Below are 26,142 nucleotides of genomic sequence, written 5' to 3'. Positions count from 1 at the left end.
ATGGACTTAAATCCCAGTAGCTGTGTGACCTTGGGAAATTACTGACCTTTACTGTTTTCATTTCCTTATCTGTAATCTAGGGATTACGTTGTAAAGATTACATTCTGTGTAGAAATACACAGAACAATCCCTAAAGAGCAGAATATACTGCATAAATCCTACCGAGTATTTTTATTATTGGTCATGTGTCTTTTCTTGTGGTTTGCGTGGGAGGGGTTGCTATGAGTAGGAGGTGGTAGTGGAGATAGAGAACAGTGTAGAGTGGTGGGCAACCAAAATAGATTAGCTGCTAAATACCTTTCTGAAAGGTAATTTGAAAATATTCATCAAAAACTGTAAAAATAGGGTCAGGTCCAGTGTCTCATGCCTGTAATCCCAGCACTTTAGGGAGTCCAGGAGTTCAAGGCTGCAGTGAGCTCTGATAGCAGCACTGCTCTCCAGCCTGGGCAACAGAGATCCTGCCTCAAAAAAAGAAAAGAAAAACATTGTGAAAATATGCACACCCATTGGAGACTAGCTGCATAGTGTATGTTATATACACAAAATGGATTACTATGTTGTCATTAAAAATGATGCTAGAGAAGTATATTTATTTATAGGCAAAGATGTTCACAACAAATTGTTGCATTTTAAAAAAGATTATAAAATGATTAAGCTATAATCCCATTTTTATTTTTTGGTAAAAAGTGTGTATAACAGACATACAAAAACCTATTAATAGTAGTTACCTTTAAGTGGTGAGATTTGGATTATACTTTGTAAAAAATAAATAAATAAATAAAGATGAAGCCTCACTATATTGCCCAACCTGGTCTGGAACTCCTAGCCTCAAGTGATCCTCCTGCCTTGGCCTCCTAAAGTACTGGGATTACAATTGTGAGTCACCATGCCCAAGATTTAAATGAGTTTTACCTGCTTTTTTTCTTCTGCATTTTCAGATTTTTTGATAATGAACATATTTACACATACATTTTTAAAAAAATTAAAATAAGTAAATATATTCCATCATTTTAAAGTAATTCTCTTCTTTCCAAGAATTACGCTCCCACTTTCCACTTGTAAGACAGATAATACTAATTTTTAAATTCATAATTTGTATATTTATTATTGTTCTTCATATTTATTTTATCTTCTTCATTTGCTATCATATTAGTTATTTTTGCAATTTTATAATTATTATAAATTTTCCTTTTACACCAGAAATTTTATTTTCAGCCTGGCACAGTGGTACACGCCTGTAGTCCCAGCTACTTGGGAGGCTGAGATAGGAGGATCACTTGAGCCCAGGAGTTTGAGACCAGCCGAGGCAACATAGCGAGACTCCATCTTAAAGACAGAGATAAAGATAAAGAAAGAGGTTTGATTTTCAGCCACACCTGTGTATTTCTTGCTCTAATTTATTAATGTTGTAAAATTATGTCATGAATTTGTTTATTTAGTTCTGAAATCTTCCTTTTCTTCTCATTTTATTATCATCTCATCTCTGAGGTTTTGTTTAATTGCATTTGTATTATTACAGTACCATGCAAAGCTACCTGAGAAAATTTTCTTCTTTTAGGAGAGCTATGCTTCGTTTGGTTCTGGATTTTGCATGCTAGATTTTTTTCTTTTTTAAACCTCCTCCTTCCCTTTCTTTTTTCTCCTGTACAGAGGCAGCATAGCATAACAGTTAAGAACTTCTGCCTCTACCCCTTACTATGTGACTTGGGCAAGCAAATTTACTCTGTCTCAGTTTCCTTATGTACAAGGAAGAAAATAATAGGGGAAAATAATCAGGGAAGAGGGAATAATAGTATCCATCTCTTCAGATTGACATGAGGATTAAATGAGTCAATACAGAATGCTTAGAATAAATAGTACTTAGTTTACTAAATATTCACTTAATGTTAATGATTACAATGATTACATAATTGGTATTTCTTTTTAATGTGCCTATGGTATCTAACTGGCGTCTATACTGCTAGACTTGGTTCCCATGTCCCACTTTGTGAAATGTGTAGGATTTATGTAATCTGCTTCTAATGAACTCTCTGATACTTGCCAGACTCATAATTCTCTTCACATGGGAATTACCACTGGAATTTGGACCATTCCCTTAATTCAGAGTAGGGCCCTGGAGCCTATGTGTCTGCTAACGAGAGGTAGCCCAGGTTGTGGTTGTTCATTTCTCTTTTTATTCATCTCTGTTGTCAAACTAAAAGAAAAGAAGCTGAGGCAGAATTAATATAGACTTTATTTGGGCCAAAGTAGAGAACAGCTGCCTGGGACACACTTCCAAATTGTCTTGGGAAGTGCTCCGTTCAGACCTTTGCTACAAGCAGATTTTTGAAGGCAAAAAGGGGACAAGGAGTGGGCTTATACAAAGTCATTTGTCAGGAATTCTCACCAGTTCACAGAAATAACATTGATTAGTGATTGGCTATATATTGTTGAGCTACAGTGTGTGGGTTATACTGTCCAGAATGTGGCATTGTTAGATTAATTTATAGTTACTTGTAGCAATAGCTAGTATAGCTGGTAGTTTCTTTTCTTTTCTTTCCTTCCTTTTTTTTTTCTTTTTTTTTTTTTTGAGATGGAGTCGTCTCACTCTGTCGCCCAGGCTGGAGTGCAGTGGTGCGATCTTGGCTCACCACAACCTCCAGCCTCACCACAACCTCCAGCGGGTTCAAGTGATTCTCCTGCCTCAGCCTCCCCAGTAGCTGGGATCATAGGCGGCTGTCACTACGCCTGGCTAATTTTTGTATTTTTAGTAGAGACAGGTTTCACCATGTTGGCCAGGCTGGTCTCGAACTCCCTACCTCAGTTGATCCGCCCACCTCGGCCTCCCAAAGTGTTATGATTACAGGCGTGAGCCACCACGCCCAGCCACGAAAGCAGTTTCAAGAGATTACACAGTTCAAGGAGAGAGATAGGATATGAATGCTGTCTCATTTTAATGCCTTTCTGGGCCTGATAATTTAAAAGGGCTTACATTCCTCATATAAAAAGTGTGTGTGACCAGGCATGGTGGCTCATGCCTATAATCCCAGCACTTAGGGAGGCCGAGGTGGGTGGATCACTTGAGCCCAGGAGTTTGAGACCAGCCTGGGCAACATGCCAAAACCCCATCACTACAAAAATACAAAAATTTGCTGGGCGTGGTGGCATGTACCTGTGGTCCCAGCTACTTGGGAGGCTGAGGCAGAAGGATCACCTGAACCTGCCTGGAGGTCAAGGCTGCAGTGAATCGTGATGGTGCCACTCCACTCCTGCCTGGGTGACAGAGTGAGACTCTTCTCAAGAAAAAAAAAAAAAAAAGTATGTGTTTGTGTGTGTATACATGTGTATAATTCTTTCTTTGTTCCTCTCTAGCAGCTATTTCCACTTCCCTCAGGCAGAAGACATAAAAAATAATATACAGTAGTTCCTGTTCACATCTTTCTAAATTTGGATTATTTGTACAAATCCTTTTTTTTTCTTTTTTTCTTTTTGAAACAGGATCTTCCTCTGTCACGCAGGCTAGAGTGCAGTGGTGCCAATCATGGCACATCGCCACCTCAATCTCTTGGGCTCAAGCGATCCTCCTACCTCAGCCTCTAAAGGAGCTAGGACTACAAGCATGCATCACTACCCCTGGCTATCAAATATCTATACAACCTATACTATTCCTGATGAATTTTGCTGTAGGCAAGGTTGCTCTTGGCAGTAGAGGCAAGTTTCCAGAGTAACTAACATCTTCATTGCACAGAGACCCTCATATTATTTTTGTGAGATAATGAGGTTAGAATGCTTGTGAAATTCAAGCAACATACTCCCCTTGATTTAGGCTTAGTTATGAGACTAAGAAGTTCCCTTACTCCTAACTTCCGTCATCTGTCGGTGTTGGCATTGGGGACCGAAGTCCCTATAGGTGGATCTAGTGACAGATCTGGGAGAATAGGGATTTTTTTTTTTTTTTTTTTTGGAGACAAAGTCTTGCTCTGTCGGCCCAGGCTGGAGTGCAGTAGAGCGATCTCAGCTCACTGCAACCTCCGCCTCCCAGTTTCAAGTGATTCCCTGCCTTAGCCTCCGGAGTAGCTGGGACTACAGGCACGTGCCACCACACCCTGATAATTTTTTGTTCATTTGTTTGTTTATGAGACGGAGTTTCACTCTTGTTACCCAGGCTGGAGTGTAATGGTATGATCTCAGCTCACTGCAACCTCCACCTCATAGCTTCAAGCGATTCTCCTGCCTCAGCCTCCAGAGCAGCTGGAATCATAGGCACCCGCCAGCACTCCTGTCTAATTTTTTGTATTTTTAGAAGAGACAGGGTTTCACTATGTTGGCCAGGTTGGTCTCAAACTCCTGACCTCACGATCCACCTGCCTCAGCCTCCCAAAGTGCTGGGATTACAGGCATGACCCACCGCCCCCGGCCCTAATTTTTGTATTTTTTAGTAAGACAGGGTTTTGCCATGTTGGTCTCTGGACCTCAGGTGATCTGCCCAAAGTGCTGGGCCTCCCAAAGTGGAGCCTCCCAAAGTGCTGGGATTACAGGCGTAAGCCACCGCCCCCGGCCAAGAATAGGGATTTAGATTTGTCTCTTTGGGGTGGGGGAGGAGGGTAATGACAAGGATTTCTAGAAATCAAGAGTGGGCAAGAGGCATGATTATTTCCCAATCTGAGCTAGCTTCCTATATGCTCCTTTTCTTTCCAAGAATCTCAGAATTTGGCCTGCTTGAGTTTCTTTACACTATCACTACCTACTGACTCTTATGAAATTCCTCCCCCTCCCGAGATCGCACCACTGCTCTCCAGCCTGGGCGACACAGCAAGACTCTGTCTCAAACAAACAAACAAACAAAATCCCCTTCCTCTTGAAGACTAGTATTGAAGACAACATAAGTTATCTTTGGCTTGCTAGTCTCAGAAACCACATAGCACTTCGGTTATGTAAGAGATCTTCCTGCTAGTAATAATGCAAACTGTACAAGAAAAGACTTCCTTTATTTTATTTTTAATTTTTTATTTGGTTTTTAGAGATGTGATCTCACTGTTTTACCTAGACTGGACTTGAACTCCTGGACTTTCAACTGATTCTCCTGCTTTAGCCTCTTGGGTAACTGGGACTACTGGCGCTGCACACAGCAAGACTTTTTTTTTTTTTTTTTTTTTGAGCCATCCTTTCTCTCTTATTTTTTTTAGAAACTAAGCACACAGTCAGTGAGCATTCAAAGGATGGATTGATACAATTCAATTATAGTTGAGGGGATAATTAGACTCAATGATTCTCCGGGATTTTTTTTTTTAAAGACAGGGTCTATGCCCAGGTTAGAGTGCAGTGGTGTGATCATAGTTCACTGCAACCTGGAACTCCTGAGTTCAGGGATCTTCCTGCCTCAGCCTCCCAAAACGCTGGGATTGCAGGCGTTAACTACCACACCAGGCCCTTCTCCTGGATTTCTTGGATTAGCAGGTGGATTTGTGAGCCTTAGGTAGAAGTAAGGTGGAGACTGTGAGCAAGTGGAATGCAGGCATGCAGTGCTGTTTTCTAGACCTGCAGTAAGGAAACAGGAAGGGAAGGATGAGGAGCAAACAACCTACAATTAACTTTCACCTCCTCTACCTTCTTATTAATCTTCCCATAAGGTCAGAGTCCTGTCAAAGTTACACAATAAATCAGGAATAGAATTAGGATTCGACAGAACCTTATTAGGGGAGTTTTATGACATTAGGAGATATGATCTATGAGGAGCAGCAGCTTGGAGGCAAAAGGAATTTTGTTTGTTGTTGTTGCTGTTTTTTTTTTGTGAGACAGAGTCTCGCTCTGTTGCCCAGGCTGGAGTGCAGTGGCACAAACTCTGCTGGCTGCAAGCTCCACCTCCCGGGTTCACGCCATTCTCCTGCCTCAGCCTCCCAAGTAGCTGGGACTACAGGCCCACCACCACGCCTGGCTAATTTTGTTTTCTGTATTTGTAGTAGAGACGGGGTTTCACTGTGTTGGCCAGGATGTTCTTGATCTCCTGACCTTGTGATCTGCCCGCCTCGGCCTCCCAAAGTGCTGGGATTACAGGTGTGAGCCACCGGGCCCAGCCTGTTTTTTTAAAAAAATAGAAATAGGGCCTCACTATGTTTCCCAGGCAGGTCTCAAATTCTTGGTTTCAAGCCGTCCTTCTGATTTGGCCTCCCAAAGTGGGAGGGATTAGAAGAATGAGCCACCTCGCCCACCTCATTTTTGTTGTTGTTATTGTGTTTTTGAGACAGGGTTTCTCTCTGTCACCCAAGCTGGAATGCAGTGGCACCATCATAGCTCACTGCGGCCTCAAACTCCTGGGCTCAAGCGATCCTCCCACCTCAGCCTCCCAAGTAGCTTGGACTACAGGCATGCACACAACACACTTCATTTTTTAAAATCTTTTTTTTGTAAAGATGGGGTCTCCCTTTGTTGCCCAGTCTGTATTTTTCGTAGAGACGGGGTTTCACGATGGTGGCCAGGCTGGTCTTGAACGCCTGAGCTCAAGTGATCCTTTTGCCGCAGCCTCCCAAAGTGCTAGGATTACAGGTGCGAGCCACTGCGCCTGGCCAGTAATTTAAAGAAACACTAACAGATGCACAGAGCTGTAGAAATGGCACTGCTAAACAAAATGTTGTGAATAATCAAGTTAAACTCCCTAATTTTACAGATGACGAAAGTCAGTCTTAAAAATTAAACAAGCCAGGCGCGGTGGCTCAGTCCTGTAATCCCAGCACTTTGGGAGGCCGAGGTGGGTGGATCACCTGAGGTCAGGAATTTGAGAGGAGCCTGACCAACATGGAGAAACCCCGTCTCTACTAAAATACAAATTAGCCGGGCGTAGTGGTGCATGCCTGTAATCCCAGCTACTCAGGAGGCTGAGGCAGGAGAATCACTTGAACCCGGGAGGCAGAGATTGCAGTGAGCCGAGATCGTGCCATTGCACTCCAGCCAGGGCATCAAGAGTGAAACTCTATCTCAAACAAACAAACAAACAAACAAACAAACAAACTTAAACAGACTTTTTCACGGTCACACAGCTAGTTACTCTGAGAATCAGGAATAGATCATAGATTCCCTGACTACTCTTGTTGCTCAGTTTTTTTTTTTTTCTTTTCTTTTCTTTTCTTTTTTTTTTTTTTGAGACGGAGCCTCGCTCTGTCGCCCAGGCTGGAGTGCAGTGGTGCGATCTCGGCTCACTGCAAGCTCAGCCTCCTAGGTTGACACCATTCTCCTGCCTCAGCCTCCTGAGTAGCTGGGACCACAGGCGCCCGCCACCACGCCCGGATAATTTTTTGTATTTTTAGTAGAGTCGGGGTTTCACCGTGTTTGTTAGGATGGTCTCAATCTCCCCTGACCTTGTGATCCGCCCGACTTGGCCTCCCAAAGCGCTGGAATTACAGGCGTGAGCCACCGCGCCCGGTCTCTTGTTGCTGTTTCATTCTAATATATGGAATGCTCTTCAAAACTAACAACTAGGCAAAAATAGAATGAGTACACATCTAAATTATGGGCCAGTCACAGAATTTATGTGGGACCCACACAAGTACATACAACAATCCTGATTCTGGTTCTAAAATATAAAATTAAAAAGCACTTGAAGTATAATTTGAAATAACAAAAGACAAGTCAAACTGTAGGTATGTTAGACCTCAAAAATATATATATTCTTAAAAAGACAAATTAAGTTTTGTCCCTCATCTTATGAAAAGCCTGGAATACATAATGAAATTCATTATTTTTTGTAAGTTTCGGGGTTCCCCCCCACATCAGATGGGTAATGTGCAGATGGCACAACAAGGTTTGAGGGAGGGACATCTCACACAAGTGTGAACACACAATCATCACACTTATGAACTACAAAAGTAACTCGTAAGTAGCTTTTGATTGCAAGACAAAGTAAATGTACATTGCAAAAAATGCAGTAAAAATAAAAGGAAATAAAGTTACTAGTACTCGTCCCACCCAAGTATTATTATAGTTTGAAGTATTTATACTACAAAAAAAGCATATACAAAATAAATTTAGTAAAATTCTAAAAACCACTCATTTCATTTGGGGAGTTTCTTTCTTTCTTTTGTAGTTTCTCTCTTGTTGCCCAAGCTGGAGTGCAATGGCGCAACCTTGGCTCACTGCAACCTCCGTCTCCCAGGTTCGAGCGATTCTTCTGCCTCACTCTCCCGAGTAGCTGGGATTATAGGCGCGTGCCACCACGCCCGGATAATGTTTTTATTTTTAGTAGAAACGGGATTTCACCATGTTAGCCAGGCTGGTCTCGAACTCCCAACCTCAGGTGATACCCGCCTCCACCCCGCCCGACTTCCCAAAGTGCTGGGATTATAGGTGTGAGCCATCATGCCCAGCCTATTTGGAGAGTTTTTTGAGGATTTTGTTTGTTTGTTTGTTTTGAGATGGAGTGTCTGTCACCCAGGCTGGAGTGCAACGGCGTGGTCTTGGCTCACTGCAATCTCAGCCTCCCGGGTTCAAGTGATTCTCCTGCCTCAGTCTCCCGAGTAGCTGGTATTACAGGCGGGAGCCACCACACCCGGCTAATTTTTGTATTTTTAGCAGAGATGGGGTTTCACTATGTTGGCCAGGCTGGTCTCGAACTCCTGACCTTGTGATCCACCCTCCTCGGACTCCCGAAGTTCTGAAATTACAGGTGTGAGTCACCGTGCCCGGTGTATCTGGAGAGTTTCTATACACATTCATACAACATTTACAGAACACCCTGAATAGGTGGGACTGGTGCGGTGCTAGGCATTAGGGGCACATTTGTGTCCTGTTCCTCTCTATCCCAAAAAGGCTTACGTATACAGGGGGAGACATAAACAGGTGTTTGTCAATTATAATACAAAACTTGTGTCAAAATACAATGAGAGTTGAATCTCAGTTTGTAGCTGTGACTCTGATCATTCTGGAATTCCTAGGTTCTTTTCCAAAACAAAAGCTCAATGGTGGGCTGGTGTGTTGTTATTGCCAGCACTATTTCAAAACATGTGTTAAGGTAATTTAGGCTAAGAAAACACCACTTTACTACTTGTCAAGTGTTCGAGCCTTTCAAAAACCATCCCATTTAGGCACTTGGAAACGCGCAAGGCTGGAGAAACCACTAAGCTGCTAACGTAGACATTTCAAGTGTCACATTTACTTAAGAGACACTCGGGCCGCCCTGGGGAGCGGTGCATATTGGGACTTGTAGTCCTACCAGAACCGAGAAAACTGCAACTCCATTTAGGATGCACTTCTCCCCTTCACATTTTCTGGCCCAACAGTTAGATTAAGCCCTAACCTAAAGCACAACTTACCACATCTCACCCATTCTGGGTTCATCAGGCTTCTGCCAGGCTTAGCATGTTCAAGCTCAAACGCACGGCGGTCTCCTGTACAAGCCTCAAAGAGATTGGCTTATCCTCGGCGGTGGGCGGAGCCCTAGATGGACCAGGGGTCAGGATTGGCCAGTTTCTGACTGGAAGAGGCGTTTTTATGTTCACTTGCTGATCCGTATGCTGTGGTAAAAAAAAAAGTGAATCTTTTACCACAGTATTGGCTTCGTCGAGCGAAGTCTCGCGATATTTCGGCCGCAGGGCTCCACAGACGCGTAGCGAGTGGCGGAGGACTGCGGGGGTGGCGGGCACCGGAGCCGGGAAGGGACAGGTCAGGCGGGGCGTGCGAGCGCATACTGCCTCCGCCACTCGGGCTGGGTCAGGAGCGGCTGCCCGAGGTCCGGAGGAAGTGTGTGGAGAGCGCGGCCTTCCTGGCCAGTGAGTCGACCCCGGGTCGTGGCTGGTGAGGGGACCCTGTGCTTCACCTGGGCCAGCGCGGGCAGTGACAGGTGCGCGAAGGAGCGCGGCGCTCCGCCCGCTCGCCGACCCGCCCCCTCCGGGCCTCGCCCTCCAGGGCTCGGGATGAGCCGCGGGCCCCAGCTGAGCGGCTCCGGCTCCAGGCGCCTGTCGCTGCTTCTGCCGTCGCCACCGAAGAGCAGCCGCCGCCCCTGAGGGCAGGAGGGAGGGACGCGGCCGCTGGCCCGTGGCATGAGCTGGATGCTGTGTCCGTTGCAGGACTAGGGCGGCGACATGAACCTGCACCAGGTGCTGACCGGGGCTGTGAACCCTGGCGACCACTGCTTCTCCGTGGGCAGCATTGGCGACCAGCGCTTCACGGTGAGTGAGGGAGGCCCTCGCGTCGCCCGTGGCCCGGCCTTTGCCCATCATTCTGGGCCAAGCTCGGCCCAGAACGACGGGCAGAGGCGCGAGCGACTTGTCGCCCCAGGGTTGTCCCTACCACCCAGAGCCGGGCAGACCTGGCCCTTGAGAACTAAGGAAGCAAAACCATTTCGGTCAGTGAGATACTGGAGGGAGCCTGAACTCAACTTAGAGAATGCTTTGTAGGATTTTTAAAGTTTTGGTCTGACTTCCTTGGACCGGGGTGCTTTGCCAAAGTCGTTTATCCAAACATCTTTGTTGAGTAACGAGTTGGAGGCTTTTTATACCATTCTGTAGGTTCAGATTGTTAAATTTCGGAATGGTGGGGATTGCTTTCATCTTGTATTCTAAGTTAAGGTCAAGTATCTTTGTAGTGAAAAAAAAGTGGGTGTCCCAAAACAATGACCAATTGTTTGCTATCAACAACTAGCTTTGAGAACAGTGCTTTTCATTTATTTTCTTTTCAAATTCCCTGAGAAATAACTTAGGAAAGAAAAACAGCGTTTTCATTTTTAACAATATTTCTTGGATATTTTACAATAACCCGGTAATCCCAGGTTAAGGTTGCTTAACTTGCTTTTCATTGGTCACATATTGACAAGAAGAGGGCACCAAACTTCGGGCTACTTGTCAGTATAGTGGCATTTTCTGCCTTAACTATAGTTTTTGTTTTTGTTTTTTAATATAACAGTTTCAAACTATAAGTCAGTAATTGCACATGATACTTTTATCTACGTAAGTTTATAATGCTAATGATTTTTGCTACAATTTGTGTAGATACGTCTTTAGTTGTGATTAAAAGTAAAACTTGTTACTGCCTGGGAATGCTGAGTGCTGTAGGCTTTTTTTCTTAAAAAAAAAAAAAAAAAAAGTAAAACTTAATTTTGTATAAGTGACACAAAGTAAACAACGTAACCAATGCCCCAGGTTTAGGAGTCTTAAATTTCTAATCTTTTTCTCTGCTTTTAATTTTTCTGTGGTCTTCGTTGCTTAGAATAAATAATACTCAGCATTTAACATGGTGTAGGCATTTAATGCCTGAATTGTACTTTTAGAATTGTGCCAACAAGCATTTTGCTTTCAAATAGAGACTGTACCTCTCCTTTAGATTGACTTATACACATCTTAATTCATCGGGATTCCGATTCTAAATGTTTGCCCAGCCTGAATACTTGGGAAAAGAGTGAGCTCTGAGGGTCCCAGTGAGCAACTATAATTTCCTTACAGCTGGGCATTGCTCTCTGCTCTTGCTACTTAAGTGGGAAATAAACATCATCCTTAGAAGGTTTTCCCAGTGGGATATTATAGGATAATAATGTTGCATTCTCTGTCATTTCCTAAAGTTATATGAATTCTTTCTCCAGTGTAAATTCTAAGAACTTCTGCTTTTTAAAAAATTTTGAAATGAAGGCTCCCTCTGTCACCCAGGCTGGAGTGCAGTGGCGTGATCACAGCTCACTGCAGCCTGGACCTCCCTGGCTCAAGCCATCCTGCCACCTTAGGCTCCTGAGTAGCTAGGACTACAGATGCTAATCACCACGCCTGGCTAAGTTTTCTATTTTTTGTAGAGAGGGGTCTCCTTATGTTTGCCCAGGCTGATTTCAAGTCCCTGTGCTCAAGTGATCCTCCCACTTTTGCCTCCTAAAATGCTAGGATTAGAGGCGTGAGCCAACATGCCCAGCCCTAAGAATTTTTTCTTTTTTTTTTTTTTGAGACAAAGTCTGGCTCTGTCCCCTAGGCTGGAGCGCAGTGGTGCGATCTCTGCTCACTGCAACCTCCGCTTTTCGGTTTTTTCACACCATTCTCCTGCCTCAGCCTCTCAAATAGCTGCCACCCTATAGTCCGCCACCACGCCCCGCTAATTTTTTGTATTTTTAGTAGAAACAGGGTTTCACCGTGTTCACCAGGATGGTCTGTATCTCCTGACCTTGTGATCCGCCCGCCTTGGCCCCCCAAAGTGCTGGGATTACAGGCATGAGCCACCACACTCGGCCAAGAATTTTTTCTAAGAAGGCATTCACAATCTATGTAAGCAGTAGTGTGAACTTTAGAGCATATACAGTATGATGGCCTATTTATATACCTGGATGCATTCCTCTATAAAAGCTTGGTGAATGTCTCTGTATTATTTTTAAGGAGAGATCAGTTAATATGCCAAGGATTAGATAGATGGTCATCCTGTACCATCACGTAGCTTGTTGCTCAGTTCTGCTGAATTTTAAAGTTCATTTCCATAGAGTAGGATTTAATCTCCCACCAAGCCTACTGCAGATTTTTTCCAGGTCTCTGGAAACATTCAGTAAATAAACTAAAAATATTTTTTAAGTATAAAGAGAGCTTAGCTGTCTTTAGTTTTGATGAGATTTTAAGGATTTGACAGTCATGGTTTTCCTTTGTAGCCTATCCCTCCCTGACTCTTTAAGTTGATTACGCTCATTATCCTGGACACTTATATACACCTTAAATTTATCTGTCTTGAAATCGCCCTTTTTTTTTCCTCTCGTTAAAAGGCGGAATCTATTGTTTATTTCTCGATTAGTTTTTTTTTGAGATGGAGTTTCACTCTTGTTGCCCAGGCTGGAGTGCAATGGCGCGATCTCATCTCACTGCAACCTCCGCCTCCTAGGTTCAAGAGATTCTCCTGCCTCAGCCTCCCGAGTAGCTGGGATTACAGGCATGTACCACCATGCCCGGCTAATTTGCATTCTTTAGTAGAGGTGGGGTTTCACCATGTTGGTCAGGCTGGTCTCGAGTTCCTGACCTCAGGTGATCCACCTGCCTCGGCCTCCCAAAGTGCTGGGATTACAGGTGTGAGCCGCTGCGCCCAGCCTTGAGTTTTGTTTTTAACCTCTTTTGATTTTGACTTTTCTTTGATAGGAAAATAGCAAACATTAATGGTAGATGGTATGTGAAGACTAAAATATCCCTCAGTTGCATTTTACTTGAAGTGGAGCATGACATCTTCCTCTTGTAGTTCCCCTTGAAAAATTCTTTTATTCCTTCTGGTACTTTGTGCCTTCTCTTAGGACAGTCCTGTTTTTGTAATTCCTCCCTTTGCATGTTTGCAGATAACTTGCCTGTTCTTAGTTTGAAAGATTACAAGATATGAGATCTTGTTTTACTCATAAAGTCTGACAGGTTTTAAATGGAAATGAAACTGAAGGCCACTTCTCCTATTTTCTAGATTTGAAAATATGAAATTACCAGTGCAGGTTAATCTAAGTATTAGATACTTTTTTACTACCTCAACAGGCGTCAAGCTGTTTTGACTTTGCTGTTAGTAAGAAAACCTCTTGTGGGCAATGACTGTCTCTGCTGTGCTTTCAGAGCACTTTCTTCGCATCTTTATTGTATCATTAACCAGTCTTGCCTTGTGGATTGTATGTGTGTGACTTCCCAGGCTTCATTGTGAGCACTTAGAACAGTGACTGAAAGAGTATTTAAACCTAACAGTAAGGTCATTACTTGGAGTTGATTTCCAGTGTGGTCCCTTATAATTAGCTGTTTATCCATTAGCAAGTTCTACTCTTTGAATTTCTTTTTTCCTCTGTGTAAAATGGGACTAAAATAGTATTATTCATAGAGTTGTTACATGAAAAAGTGCTAAGCTGTAAGTCTGTGGTTTAGCACATGAAAAATTCTCAAAAATGTCAGTTTTCATAAAATTAAGGTTATATTGTAATACCTAACAATAGAAAGTACTTCGTAAGTCGTGGTTGAATTAATGAAAAATGGATAGAGAAACCTTACAGTAATATAATTAATACTTGCTGTATTTAAGAATAGCTTTAATCATTTAGATTTGAGTCCAAATGAATATTCCTGTTAGTTTCTTTCTTTTTTTTTTTTTTTGAGACTGAGTATCATTCTGTCACCCAGGCTGGAGTGCAGTGGCGCGATTTCAGCTTGCTGCAACCTCCACTTCCCAGGTTCAAGCTATTCTCATGCCTCAGTCTCCCAAGTAGCTGGGATTACAGGCACACACCACCACGCCCAGCTAATTTTTGCATTTTTAGTAGAAACGGGTTTCATCATGTTGACCAGGCTGGTCTTGAACTCCTGACCTCAAGTGATCTGCCTGCCTCAGCCTCCCCACATGCTGGGATTACAGGCGTGAGTCACCGTGCCCTGCCTGTTAGTTTATTTTCCAAAGTCAGTTGGTAGGCATTTTATCATCAACATCAAGTGAGCAACTAGGGGAGACTCCAGGTATACTAAGCAAAAATTATTTTTTCCTTATTTACTGGAATGCTTCCTTCATGCTTTTTTCCTTGTTAATTTCCTACTGCTCCTAGTAGGAATTTTTTTTTTTTTTTTTTTTTTTTTTTTTTTTTTTTTTGAGGCGGAGTCTCGCTCTGTCGCCCGGACTGGAGTGCAGTGGCCAGATCTCAGCTCACTGCAAGCTCCGCCTCCCGGGTTTACGCCATTCTCCTGCCTCAGCCTCCCGAGTAGCTGGGACTACAGGCGCCCGCCACCTCGCCCGGCTAGTTTTTGTATTTTTAGTAGAGACGGGGTTTCACCGTGTTAGCCAGGATGGTCTCGATCTCCTGACCTCGTGATCCGCCCGTCTCGGCCTCCCAAAGTGCTGGGATTACAGGCTTGAGCCACCGCGCCCGGCCTTTTTTTTTTAAATTAAAAAAAAAAAAAAAAAGGAGACAAGGTCTCCTTATGTTGCCCAGGCTGGTGTCTAACTCCTGGGCTCAGGTGATCCTCCCACCTCAGCCTCCCAGGCTGCTGGGATTACAGACGTGAGCTTCCATGTCCAGCCTACAATTTTTGTTTTTAGAATTAAATATATTCTGTTTATAAAAGGCAGCAAGTTAAAAAGAAGACTAATTAGAATCTACATTTCTAGATTCTATTTTTATGCATACTGTTGATATGATACTTTTTTTTTTTTTTTTTTTTGTAGTTTATCCATACTTAGGGTTGAAATTGTGAATTGAATGACATGGAAAGGGTGATAATTTCCAAGAGACAGAAAGATTGTGCCAATATATAGGACTTCCTGTCTCTGATTTAGAATTTAAACACCTGAGCTATGGGAGGGAAAGCAAATATGTTATAGCTCCAATTTCCCTTTAGTTTTAGAAAACTCAGTGTTTCCAGCTAAGGGAATCTAGATTAGAAATCAGAAGACGGCAATTATGAGAGTGTCATTAGAGAAATAGGGCTGAATAAGCAGTCTTCTTCCTCAGCTTTCTGTAATAAGCATCCTTGAGTTTAGCTCTGTTGTGTTCACTAAGGAAACTTTTTTTTTTTTTTTTTTTTTTGAGGCGGAGTCTCACTCTGTTGCCCGGACTGGAGTGCAGTGGCCGGATCTCAGCTCACTGCAAGCTCTGCCTCCCGGGTTTACGCCATTCTCCTGCCTCAGCCTCCCAAATAGCTGGGACTACAGGCGCCCGCCACCTCGCCCGGCTAGTTTTTGTATTTTTAGTAGAGACGGGGTTTCACTGTGTTAGCCAGGATGGTCTCGATCTCCTGACCTCTTGATCCGCCCGTCTCGGCCTCCCAAAGTGCTGGGATTACAGGCCTGAGCCACCGCGCCCTGCCTAAGGAAACTTTTATTGGTAGCAGTGTGATTGTCAAATCGGGAGGATGAGAAGGTGTTTTTTTTTTTTTTTTTGAAAGGGGACCTGTGAGTCTTTGTGGTTGGGAAGAATATAGAAGGGGAAAGATTGCTACTGCTCACATATGAAGAAAGAGAAAGATGTTTGTGGTGCATATAATAGTACAAGTACTAAATTGGACTTTAAAATATGTTGGCCTGTTTTAAAACATGAAGTTTTTTTTTTTTTTTTTGAGACGGAGTCTCACTCTATCGCCCAGGCTGGGGTGGAGTGGCGCCATGTGGTTCACTGCAAGCTCTGCTTCCCGGATTCAAGCCGTTCTCCTGCCTCAGCCTCCTGAGTAGCCAGTATTACAGGCACCCACCACCACGCCCAGCTAATTTTTTGTATTTTTAGTAGAGACGGGGTTTCACTGCATTAGCCAGGATGGTCTCGATCTCCTGACCTCATGATCCGCCCGCCTTGGCCTCCCAAAGTGCTGGGATTACAGGCGTGAGCCACCGTGCCCTAACAAAACATAAAGTTTTATAGTGTTAAAGTACCTTTAAAATAATTGAAATGATACTAGTTCTCAATACTTTATTATATTTTAAAGATAATAATTGCTGCATGCCAGACTTAAAACCTGTGTCATTTAAACAGGACATATACCAGAAAGGAATTTTTGGGGGATGTTTACCTGGTATTGTTGATTAAAACTAGAATACTGACTGTTACAGCCTTGAATTTTATTGAAATTTAGAATATTTGAGAAGATTCTCTGCCAAAATTTAAAGTTGAAAGTTATATTTTGATTATATGCTTGATAGCACACGTGTGACTCAGGTTGAAAGTTACATTTTGATTATATGCTTGATAGCATACATGTGACTCAGTTCTTTCTGTGCATCATGTTTAGTTTTAAAGTTGATAAACCTAGTGTTGTATGTGCCTAATAGAAGGATTTTCATTTGTCAATTTAATTTTGTTGGTTAGTAATAGATTATTCTGATTACAGATCTTTTATTATTATTTTTTAATTAAAACATTTTTAAATAAAAAGAGATGGGGTCTCCCTATATTGACCAGGCATGACCAGGAACTCCCGGCCTCAAGTGATCCTCCCATCTTGGCCTCCCACAAGTGCTGGGATTACAGGGGTGAACCACCAGGCCCAGTGCTATTTTATTTTATTTTATTTATTTTATTTTATTTTATTTTATTTTATTTTATTTTATTTTATTTTATTTTATTTATTTTATTTATTTTATTTATTTTATTTTATTTTATTTTATTTTATTTTATTTTATTTTATTTTATTTTATTTTATTTTATGTTATTTTATGTTATTTTATGTTATTTTATGTTATGTTATGTTATGTTATGTTATGTTATGTTATGTTATGTTATGTTATGTTATTTTTTTGAGGCGGGATCTTGTTATATTGCCCAGGCCAGTTTGGAACTCCTGGGCTCAGGTGAGCCTGCCTGTGATTACAGGTGTGCCCCACTGTGCACAATGGTTATAGATCTTTTGACAGGAGCAGCTGGTGACATCGACAGTTTATTTGATAAGCCGGTGCTCCTATTATTGTTTTGATAACCTCCTACGTTATAGTCAGAGCACCTTGAAATGAGTTTTTGTGAATAATTTATTTTAGACAGATCTGTAAAACCAGTTTTACATTTTGATTTAGAAGTTTCATGTGTTGTATTACATCTTAGGTTTTTTTTGTTTGTTTGTTTTAAGACAGGGCCTCACTCTGTCACCCAGGCTGGAGTGCAGTGGATCTCAGCTCACTGCAGCCTCTGCCTCCTGGGCTGAAGTGATTCTCCCACCTTAGCCTCCCAAGTGGCTAGGACCACAGACACGTGTCACCATTCCTGGTTTTTTTTTTTTTTTTTTGTAATTTTTTCGTCTCTCTCTCTCTCTCTCTCTATATATATATATATATTTTTTTTTTTAAAGTACAGATAGGGTCTCGTCATGTAGCCCGGGCTCTTCTCAAATTCCCGAGCTCAAGCAATCCACCTGCCTCAGCCTCCCAAAGTACTGGGATTACAGGTGTGAACCACCACACCTGGGCTGTTTTAGGTTTTTAAATCAGGTAGACGGAGTATTTTTATTTAAGAATTTAGTGGTACAAGAATTATTTTAAAATCATGCGCAGCCCATTCTGTTTCATTTATTTATTTAAAACAATTTTTTAGAGGTGGGGTCTCTCTGTGTTGCCAGGGCTAGTCTGGAACTTCTGGCCTCAAGCGATCCTACTGCCTCAGCCTCCCAAGTAGCTGGGACTACAAGCCTGTGCTGCTGCACCTGGCTCATATTTTCACAAACTTTCTAGTATTAAGGAGGACATGGAAACTAGAGATTTAATATGTCCGTTTCTTTTAGAAACGAGACCACTTACATGGACTTGGAGCTTGAATTATTTGTCCGGGCACTGATTCCTCTGTTCTTAGCACATATTTGTGAGATATTTATTTTATTTATTTTTTTGAGGCAGAGTCTTGCTCTGTCACCCAGGCTGGAGTACAGTTGTGGGATCATGGCTCACTGCACTCTCAACCTCCTGGGCTCAATCAGTCTTGTAACTTCAGTCTCCCAAGTAGCTGGGACCACAGGCATGTGCCACACCAGGCCCAGCAAATTTTTTGTTTTTATTTTGTGCGGAGATGGGGTCCCACTATGTTGCCCAGGCTGGTCTCAAACTCCTGGCTCAAGTGATCCTCCCACCTTGGCCTCTCAAAGTACTGGGATTACAGGCATGAGCCACTGCACCCAGTCTGTGAGATATTCAGATCAAGGAGTTCATATCATGCCTGTGTTGCAGGATGAAGATAACTATATGGAAATCAGACTTTAATTCTTGACCTTATTACCTGTTGTTTCACAGTTATTGCTACACATTTTAACTTCACAATTTATATAATTTAGCATGAGTTAATTTAGCAACACTCTTTGTTGCCAGTATCCTTTAACTCTCTTGACCCTTTTTGTTTACACCAGTCTGATGAAATTCCACACACTTGATCAGTCTCGTGTTCTTTCTTGTTCCTGTATATCTTGTGAGCACTACTAGACGATGTAAAGAAATTGCTGTGGAAAACAAAGTCATGTTTGCCAACCTCAGATGGGACCTCAAAGCTTTCCAGGAATACTCCCACTCATCTGCTCATTTTTCCTTTCTTACACCTTCTGAAACCTCCCACCCCAGTGCTCTCTTAACTCATATAAACTTGTCGCCTGGAATCATTCAGATGGCAGCTCCCTCATTTTTGACTACAAGCCGAAAAACCCACTTATATCAGCATCCATTCTTTCCTTCTCTCCTCCTGGTACAGTAAAATAGATGTCCCCCAGAATTGTCCAAGGTTAGTCCGTCTTCCTGGTGCCCTGGATCTTATCTCTTCAGGCTGTCTCCGGGATCTCAGCCCTAAAGTTATCTCTACTTTTTTCTTTCCAGAGGTTCTAAGACATGCTTTAAATGCTCATCTTGAAAAACAGCCAGCCAGAAAATCCTTTGATGCCACATCCCTCTTTATCTTTGACTTCAGAGTCAAAGTCCTTGAGTTGTCTGTATTTGTTGCCACTTTTATGTCCTGCTGACTTCTTAACTCACTATACTTTGGCAGCTTTTGTCTCCTTCGTCACCGGTAACCACATTGATGCTAATTTGAATCAACAGATCGCCTCTGTATCTTGCTTTCTCTTTGGCATTTGTCATGTTGATCATTTTCTCCTTCACTTTCCTTGGCTTAGTTATACCATACTCGCCCCCAACCCCACCCCTTCAGTCATCCTCAATGTTCTTTGCAAGATATCTTTCTTGTCTCTCCCTAAATATTGGTGACCGCCAGGCCTGCCGGGCCCTGGTCCTCTTCTTGTTTCATTCTACATGCAGCTCCTGATGTATAGTCTGTGATGGTGGATCCCTGTCTTGAGCTTCATATTGATAAGTTTAAATGCCTTTTGGATTGTTCCACTTGAAGTTACTACAAATAATCAATTTTAACATGTTCTGCACGCCTGTAATCCCAGCACTTTGGGAGGCTGAGGCAGGTGGATTGCTTGAGGTCATGAGTTCTAGGCCATCCTGGCCAACATGGTGAAACCCTGTCTCTACTAAAAATACAAAAAATTAGCCAGGTGTGGTGGTAGGTGCCTGTAATCTCAGCTACTCGGGAGGTTGAGGCAGGAGAATCGCTTGAACCTAGGAGGCAGAGGTTGCAGTGAGCCAAGATCGTCCCGCTGCACTCCATCCTGGGTGACAGAGCAAGACTTCGTCTCAAAATTAAAATAAAATAAGTAAAATAAAATGTTCCATACTCAGTCAACTCCCCTACCTTGGTGCGCCTTGCAACCCACACCCCCATTTGTTTTGTTTGTCCTCCTGTGTTCATTATCTCTGTGAATGGTTCCATTATCCAGCTATTTTTTTTTTAAGCCAAAGATTTGGAAATATCCTTAACACCTAATCCATCTACATTTTTCTTATACAATCAGCCAAGCCCTGTAGATTCTGTCTCCTGAGTAATTTTAATGTATTTCCATTTGTCTTTTCAGTAGTGCTGTTACTCTGTTGACATAGCCTTTTAACCTGTGTCCCTGTATTTAATCATGCTTGCCTTCAACTTAAACAATATTGCCAGAGGGACCATTTTAAAAGGCAGATTAGGATAAAGTGTGAATTCTTCCCAATGCATTTTACTGTACTTTTCTAGTCTCTTATCACTTTTCCTCCTCCCTGCAGTAGTTGCCTCCATAACTTTAGCTGTATCTAACGTCTTTCCATTTATACAGTAAGAAATGCTTTCTTATTTCCAAGCCATTTCACAAGCTCTTCAGGCAGCGTTTCATTTCCCCCTCCCTATGCAAAACAGACGTAAATTTGGCTAACTCATCCCTAAAATCTTGGTTTAGGTGTCCCTGTTCAGACTAGATGATCTTCCTATTTGTAGCCTATCTTGTAATTCCTTTTTCAGTTGTTACCCACTAGACTTATACTACCTCTGGGGCAGTGACTTCATGTTGCATTCCAAACAGCTGACAAGGTAGGGCCTAGTAAATACATGAGGACAAATGGGACAAAGAAAACCTGTGCTGGAATCAGAAGAGCTCCAAGGACTAAGCTGTCTGTTGTGGGCAAGGCAAAGAAGACAGCTGCGTTTGGGCTGCCTCCCCTTCTTCAGTCCCAGCTTAGAATCCTCAAAAAGTCAAATCCAGATGACTTATTGGAAGGCCTTGGGGTAAGGAAGTGTGATTTCAGCTTTCTATTCACTCCCCACAGAAACAGCACTCTTTCTTGATTCATTTAACTAACATTTATTGATGCCATATGTGTGCGAGGCGTTGTTTATTGGTAGCTAAAATCTTTACCTGAGTCAGAACCTTTTTAAAATAAAACATATTTTAATGTGTAAAAACTGCTTGAGAATATACTTTGACTCCAACGTCTTCAGACTTAAGTCAATTAACAGGTATATATAGTTGGCTTCTGGTTACGTTTTGTTTTTATAGGAGGAATAAGAACCCCTAAGTATTGGATGCAACAAGTGTAGATGAGAAGTTAATTTGAAGAAGATATAGAGCTACAGAAACAAAGATTGAAGACCAACTTACACTTTGCCAATTTTAACCAGAGGTGCCCTTGCTTAACCTTTTCCTTTTAACTAATGGGGACAAATTGAGTCTGTGCATGGAGAATTTTGTTCTTATGTGTATTCGAAGGTAGTTTTTGTCCATAAGTGATAAAGGATTTAAGAAAAGAGTTCCTTTGGAAATAAAAATAGAGTTTTTACTGCATTTGGGGTCCTGCTATCTAAAAATATGAGAAAGAATTATGAATAAACATGATTCTTGCCCTTCAGGAGCCTAAGTTTATTGTTGTCTGAATTGATTGCTGACATAATTATTTCCCAGAGAAAGTTTTCTTAAGATAACGTGTGTGTGTGTGTGTGTATATGTGTGTGTATTTATATGTTCTTAGAATGTTTTATAAAATCAATTTTTATTTTACTTATTTTTAATTTTTTTTAGAGACAGAGTCTTACAGTGTTTCCCAGGCTGCAGTGTAGTGGCACAGTCATAACTCACTGCAGCCTCAAACTCTTGAGTTTAAACAGTCATGCTACCTCAGCCTCTTGAGTAGCTGAAACTATAGACACGTGCCAGCATGCCTGGCTTATTTTATTTTTCTAGAGACAGGGTCTCACTCTGTTGCCCAGGCTGGAGTGCAGTAGTGTGAACACAGCTCACTGCAGCTTCAACCTCCTTGGCTCAAGTAGATCCTTCCACCACAATGTCCCAAGTAGCCGGCATAACAGGTACGTCCCACCATGCCTGGCTAATTTTTAAAATTTTTTGTAGAGTGGGGTCTCATTGCATTACCCAGGCTCAAGCAATCCTCCCGCGTTGTCCTCCCAGAGTGCTGGGATTATAGACGTGAGCTGCCATGCCTGGCCTTATTTTATTTTTTAGTTGATGAATGATAGATATACATGCTTTCAAAGTAAGTGTGATAATTTAATACATTCATATACTTTGTAAAGATTAAATCACTGTACTTGGCATATCCAGCCCTTAAATATTTGTGTTTATGCTAGAACTATTCGAATTCTTCTAGCTATTTTGAAATACAGAATAGATTATTGTAAACTACAGTTACAGTACTGATCTGTCTGACGCTAGGTCTTATGACTTCTGTGAAACGTTTATTAGTACCAATTATTCAACTTCTCTTCATCCTCACCCCCAACCCCCTTAGCCCTCTGGAAAGCATCAGTCTACTCTCTATGAGATCCGCTTTTGTAGTTCCCACATAAGAATGAGAACATGTGATATATTTGTCTTTCTGAGCTTCGCTTATGTCACTTAGAATGACCTCCAGGCCGGGCGCGGTGGCTCAAGCCTGTAATCCCAGCACTTTGGGAGGCCGAGACGGGCGGATCACGAGGTCAGGAGATGGAGACCATCCTGGCCTACACGGTGAAACCCCGTCTCTACTAAAAATGTGAAAACTAGCCGGGCGAGGTGGCGGCGCCTGTAGTCCCAGCTACTCCGGAGGCTGAGGCAGGAGAATGGCGGGAACCCGGGAGGCGGAGCTTGCAGTGAGCTGAGATCCGGCCACTGCACTCCAGCCTGGGCGACAGAGCGAGACTCCGCCTCAAAAAAAAAAAAAAAAAAAAAAAAAAAAAGAATGACCTCCAGTTCCATCCTTTTTATTGTTTGTTTGTTTATTTATTTATTTATTTGAGTCCGAGTCTCAAAAAGGCTGGAGTGCAGTGGCCTGACCTTGGCTCACTGCAACCTCTGCTTCCCAGGTTCAGGCGATTCTTGTGCCTCAGCCTCCCCAGTACCTGGGATTACAGGCACGTGCCACCATGCCTGGCTAATTGTGTGTGTGTGTGTGTGTGTGTATATATGTGTGTATGTGTATATATGTCTGTGTGTATATGTATATGTCTGTGTATATATTTAGTAGAGATGGGTTTTGACATGTTGACCAGGCTGATCTCAAACTCCTGGCCTCAAGTGATCTGCCCACCTTGACTTCCCAAAGTGTAGTTCCATCCTTGTTGCTGCAAATGGCAGGATTTCATTCTTTTTAATGGCTGAATAATATTTCATTGTGTACATATGCTACGTTTTTTTCATCCATTGATGTGCACTCACGCAGGTTGATTTTATTATCTTGGGTACTGTGAGTAGTGTTACAATAAACATGGGCACATAAATGTCTTTTTGATGTATTGAATTCCATTCTTTTGGATATATACCCAATAATGGAATTGCTGGATCATATGGTTGTTCAGTTATTAGGTTTTTGGTTTTTTTGAGATAGAGTCTTGCTCTGTTGCCCAGGCTGGAGTACAGTGACACAATCTCGGCTCACTGCAACCTCCGCCTCCTGGGTTCAAGTGATTCTTCTGCCTCTGCCTCTGAGTAGCTGGGATTACAGGTATGCGCCACCTCGCCTGGCAAATTTTTGTGTTTTTAGTAGAGATGGGGTTTTATGTGAGACAGGCTGGTCTCAAATTCCTGTCCTAAGTTGATCTGCCTGCCTTGGCCTCCCAAAGTGCTGGCATTACAGCCCTGAGCCACCGTGCCTAACCAGTTACTAGGTTTTTGAGAACCTGCATACAGTTATTCATAGTGGTTGTACTAATTTACATTCCCACCAACGCAGTTCCAGGGTTCCCCTTTCTCTGCATCTTTTGAGAACATCTGCTATCACCAGTCTTCTTGTTAAAAGCCATTTTAACTGGGGTGAGATTATGTATCTTTATAGTTTTTATTTGCATTTTTCTGATGATTTGTGATGTTGAACATTTTTTCATATATGTGTTGGCCATTTGTATGTCTTCTTTTTAGAAATGTCTGTTCATATCTTTTTCCTTTTTTTTTTTTTTAAGACAGAGTCTTGTGCTGTTTCCCAGGCTGGAGTGCGGTAGCTCGATCTCGGCTCCTTGCAACCTCTGCCTCCTGGGTTCAAGCAATTCTCCTGCCTCAGCCTCCAAGTAGCTGGGATTACAGGTGCGCACCACCATGCCTGGCTGATTTTTGTATTTGTAGTAGAGATGGGGTTTTGCCATGTTGGCCAGGCTAGTCTCAAACTCCTGACCTCAAGTGATCCACCCGCCTCGGCCTCCCAAAATGCTGGAACTTCAGGCATGAGCCACCGTGCCTGCCCTTTTCCCCAAAAGGGTTCTTTTTGCTTAAAATTGTTTTGGCTATTTGGGATGTTTGTGGCTCCACATAAATTGTAGGGTCATTTTTTCTATTTCTGTGAAGAATGTAATCTGTATCAGAATACCAAAGACAGTCTTCGCAGAAGTAGAAAACACGATCCTTGGCCGGTTGCTGTGGCTCACGCCTATAATCCTGGCACTTTGGGAGGCTGAGGCGGGTGGATCATCTGAGGCTGGGAGCTTAAGACCAGCGTGTGACCAACATGCAGAAACCCCGTCTCTCCTAAAAATACAAAATTAGCTGGCCGTGGTGGCGCATGCCTGTAATACCAGCTACTCGGGAGGCTGAGGCAGGAGAATCGCTTGAACCTGGAAGGTGTAAGTTGTGGTAAGCCGAGATCGCGCCTTTGCACTCCAGCCTGGACAACAAGAGTGAAACTCCATCTCAGAAAAAAAAAAAAAAAAAAAATCCTAAAATTGTTTTCGGTATGGTCATTTTAACAATATTAATTCTTCCAGTCCATGAGCATGGAATATCTTTCCATTTTTTGTGTGTCTGCATCAATTTCTTTCATCAGCTTTATAGTTTTCCGTGTACAAATCGTTCACTTCTTTGGTTAAATTAATTCCGGCTGGTCACGGGGGGCTCATTCCTGTAATCCCATCACTTTGGGAGGCTGAGGAGGGGAGATCACTTGAGGCCAAGAGTTCAAGACCAGCCTAGCCAACATGGTGAAACCCGGTCTCTACTAAAAATACAAAAGAATTAGCCAGGCATGGTAGTGTGCACCTATAGTCCTAGCTACTCGGGAGAGTGAGGCATGAGAATGGCTTGAACCCAGGAGACAGAGGCTGCAGTGAGCCAAGATTGGCGCCACTGCATTCCAGCCTGGGTGGCAGAGTGAGAATCTATCTCAAAATAAATAAATAAAATAGTAATACTAATAATAATAATTCCTGGATTTTTTCTGTTCTTTGTAGCTATTGTAATGGGATTGCTTTCTGATTTCTTTGGCAGATTGCTCACCGTGAGCATACAATTGTGTATGCTATTCTGTACACCATTGATGTATAGAAATGCTGCTGATTTTTGAATGTTGATTTTGCATCCTGGAATTTTACCGAATTTGTTTATCCATTCTAACAGGTTTTTTTGGTGGAGTCTTAAGGCTGTTCTGAGTATACAGTCATATCATTTGTGAACAAGGCTAATTTGACTTCTTTTCCAATTTGGTTACCCTTTATGTTTTTCTCTTGCTTAACTGCTCTGGCCAGGACTTCTAGTACTGTATTGAATAAGAGTGGTGAAAGTGGGCATTCTCGTTCCAGATCTTAGAGGAAAAATCTTCAGTTTTTCCCTATTTAGAATGACGTTAGCTGTGGGTTTTTCATAAATAATCTTTATTATTGTGAGGAATGTTCCTCCTATGCCCAGTTTTGTTGAGGGTTTTTATCATAAAGGGATGTAGAATTTTATCAAATGCTTTTCCAGGATCTATTGAAACTATCGTATGGTTTTTGTTCTTGTTTCTGTTAAGGTGATATATCACATTTATTGATTTACATATTGTATTAGTCTCTTTTCATGCTGCTGATAAAGACATACCCAAGACTGAGCACGTTACAAAAGAGGTTTATTGAACTTACATTTCCACATGGCTGGGGAGGCCTCACAATCATGGCCGAAGGTGAAAGGCACATTTCACATGGCGGTGGCAAGA

The 26,142-nt window shown here is 42.4% G+C and overlaps 1 protein-coding gene and 1 non-coding gene across 5 annotated transcripts in view; one reads left to right on the top strand and one right to left on the bottom strand.

Moving 5' to 3' along the window:
• Positions 1 to 7,740: 7,740 nt before the first annotated feature.
• Positions 7,741 to 7,842, bottom strand: LOC115896717. The gene has a single exon (XR_004056618.1). It is a non-coding gene; the product is annotated as a small nucleolar RNA U13 (small nucleolar RNA).
• Positions 7,843 to 9,556: 1,714 nt separating this feature from the next.
• The window catches only part of DMXL1 (Dmx like 1), a 179,081-nt gene continuing 162,495 nt past the window's right edge, over positions 9,557 to 26,142 (top strand). The window contains exons 1-2 of one of the 4 annotated variants that reach the window (XM_030927849.1): positions 9,557 to 9,808; positions 10,035 to 10,136. In XM_030927849.1, the coding sequence (XP_030783709.1) occupies positions 10,050 to 10,136 (87 nt within the window). In that variant the 5' untranslated portion in view covers positions 9,557 to 9,808; positions 10,035 to 10,049. Of the gene's footprint in view, positions 10,137 to 26,142 lie in introns of all 4 variants that reach the window. The other 3 variants (XM_030927850.1, XM_030927848.1, XM_010353785.2) reach the window with 3 other exon arrangements.

Source organism: Rhinopithecus roxellana, chromosome 3, assembly GCF_007565055.1.
Source record: "Rhinopithecus roxellana isolate Shanxi Qingling chromosome 3, ASM756505v1, whole genome shotgun sequence".
Taxonomy (NCBI): Eukaryota; Metazoa; Chordata; class Mammalia; order Primates; family Cercopithecidae; genus Rhinopithecus; species Rhinopithecus roxellana.
This window is presented reverse-complemented; position numbering and strand designations above follow the sequence as displayed.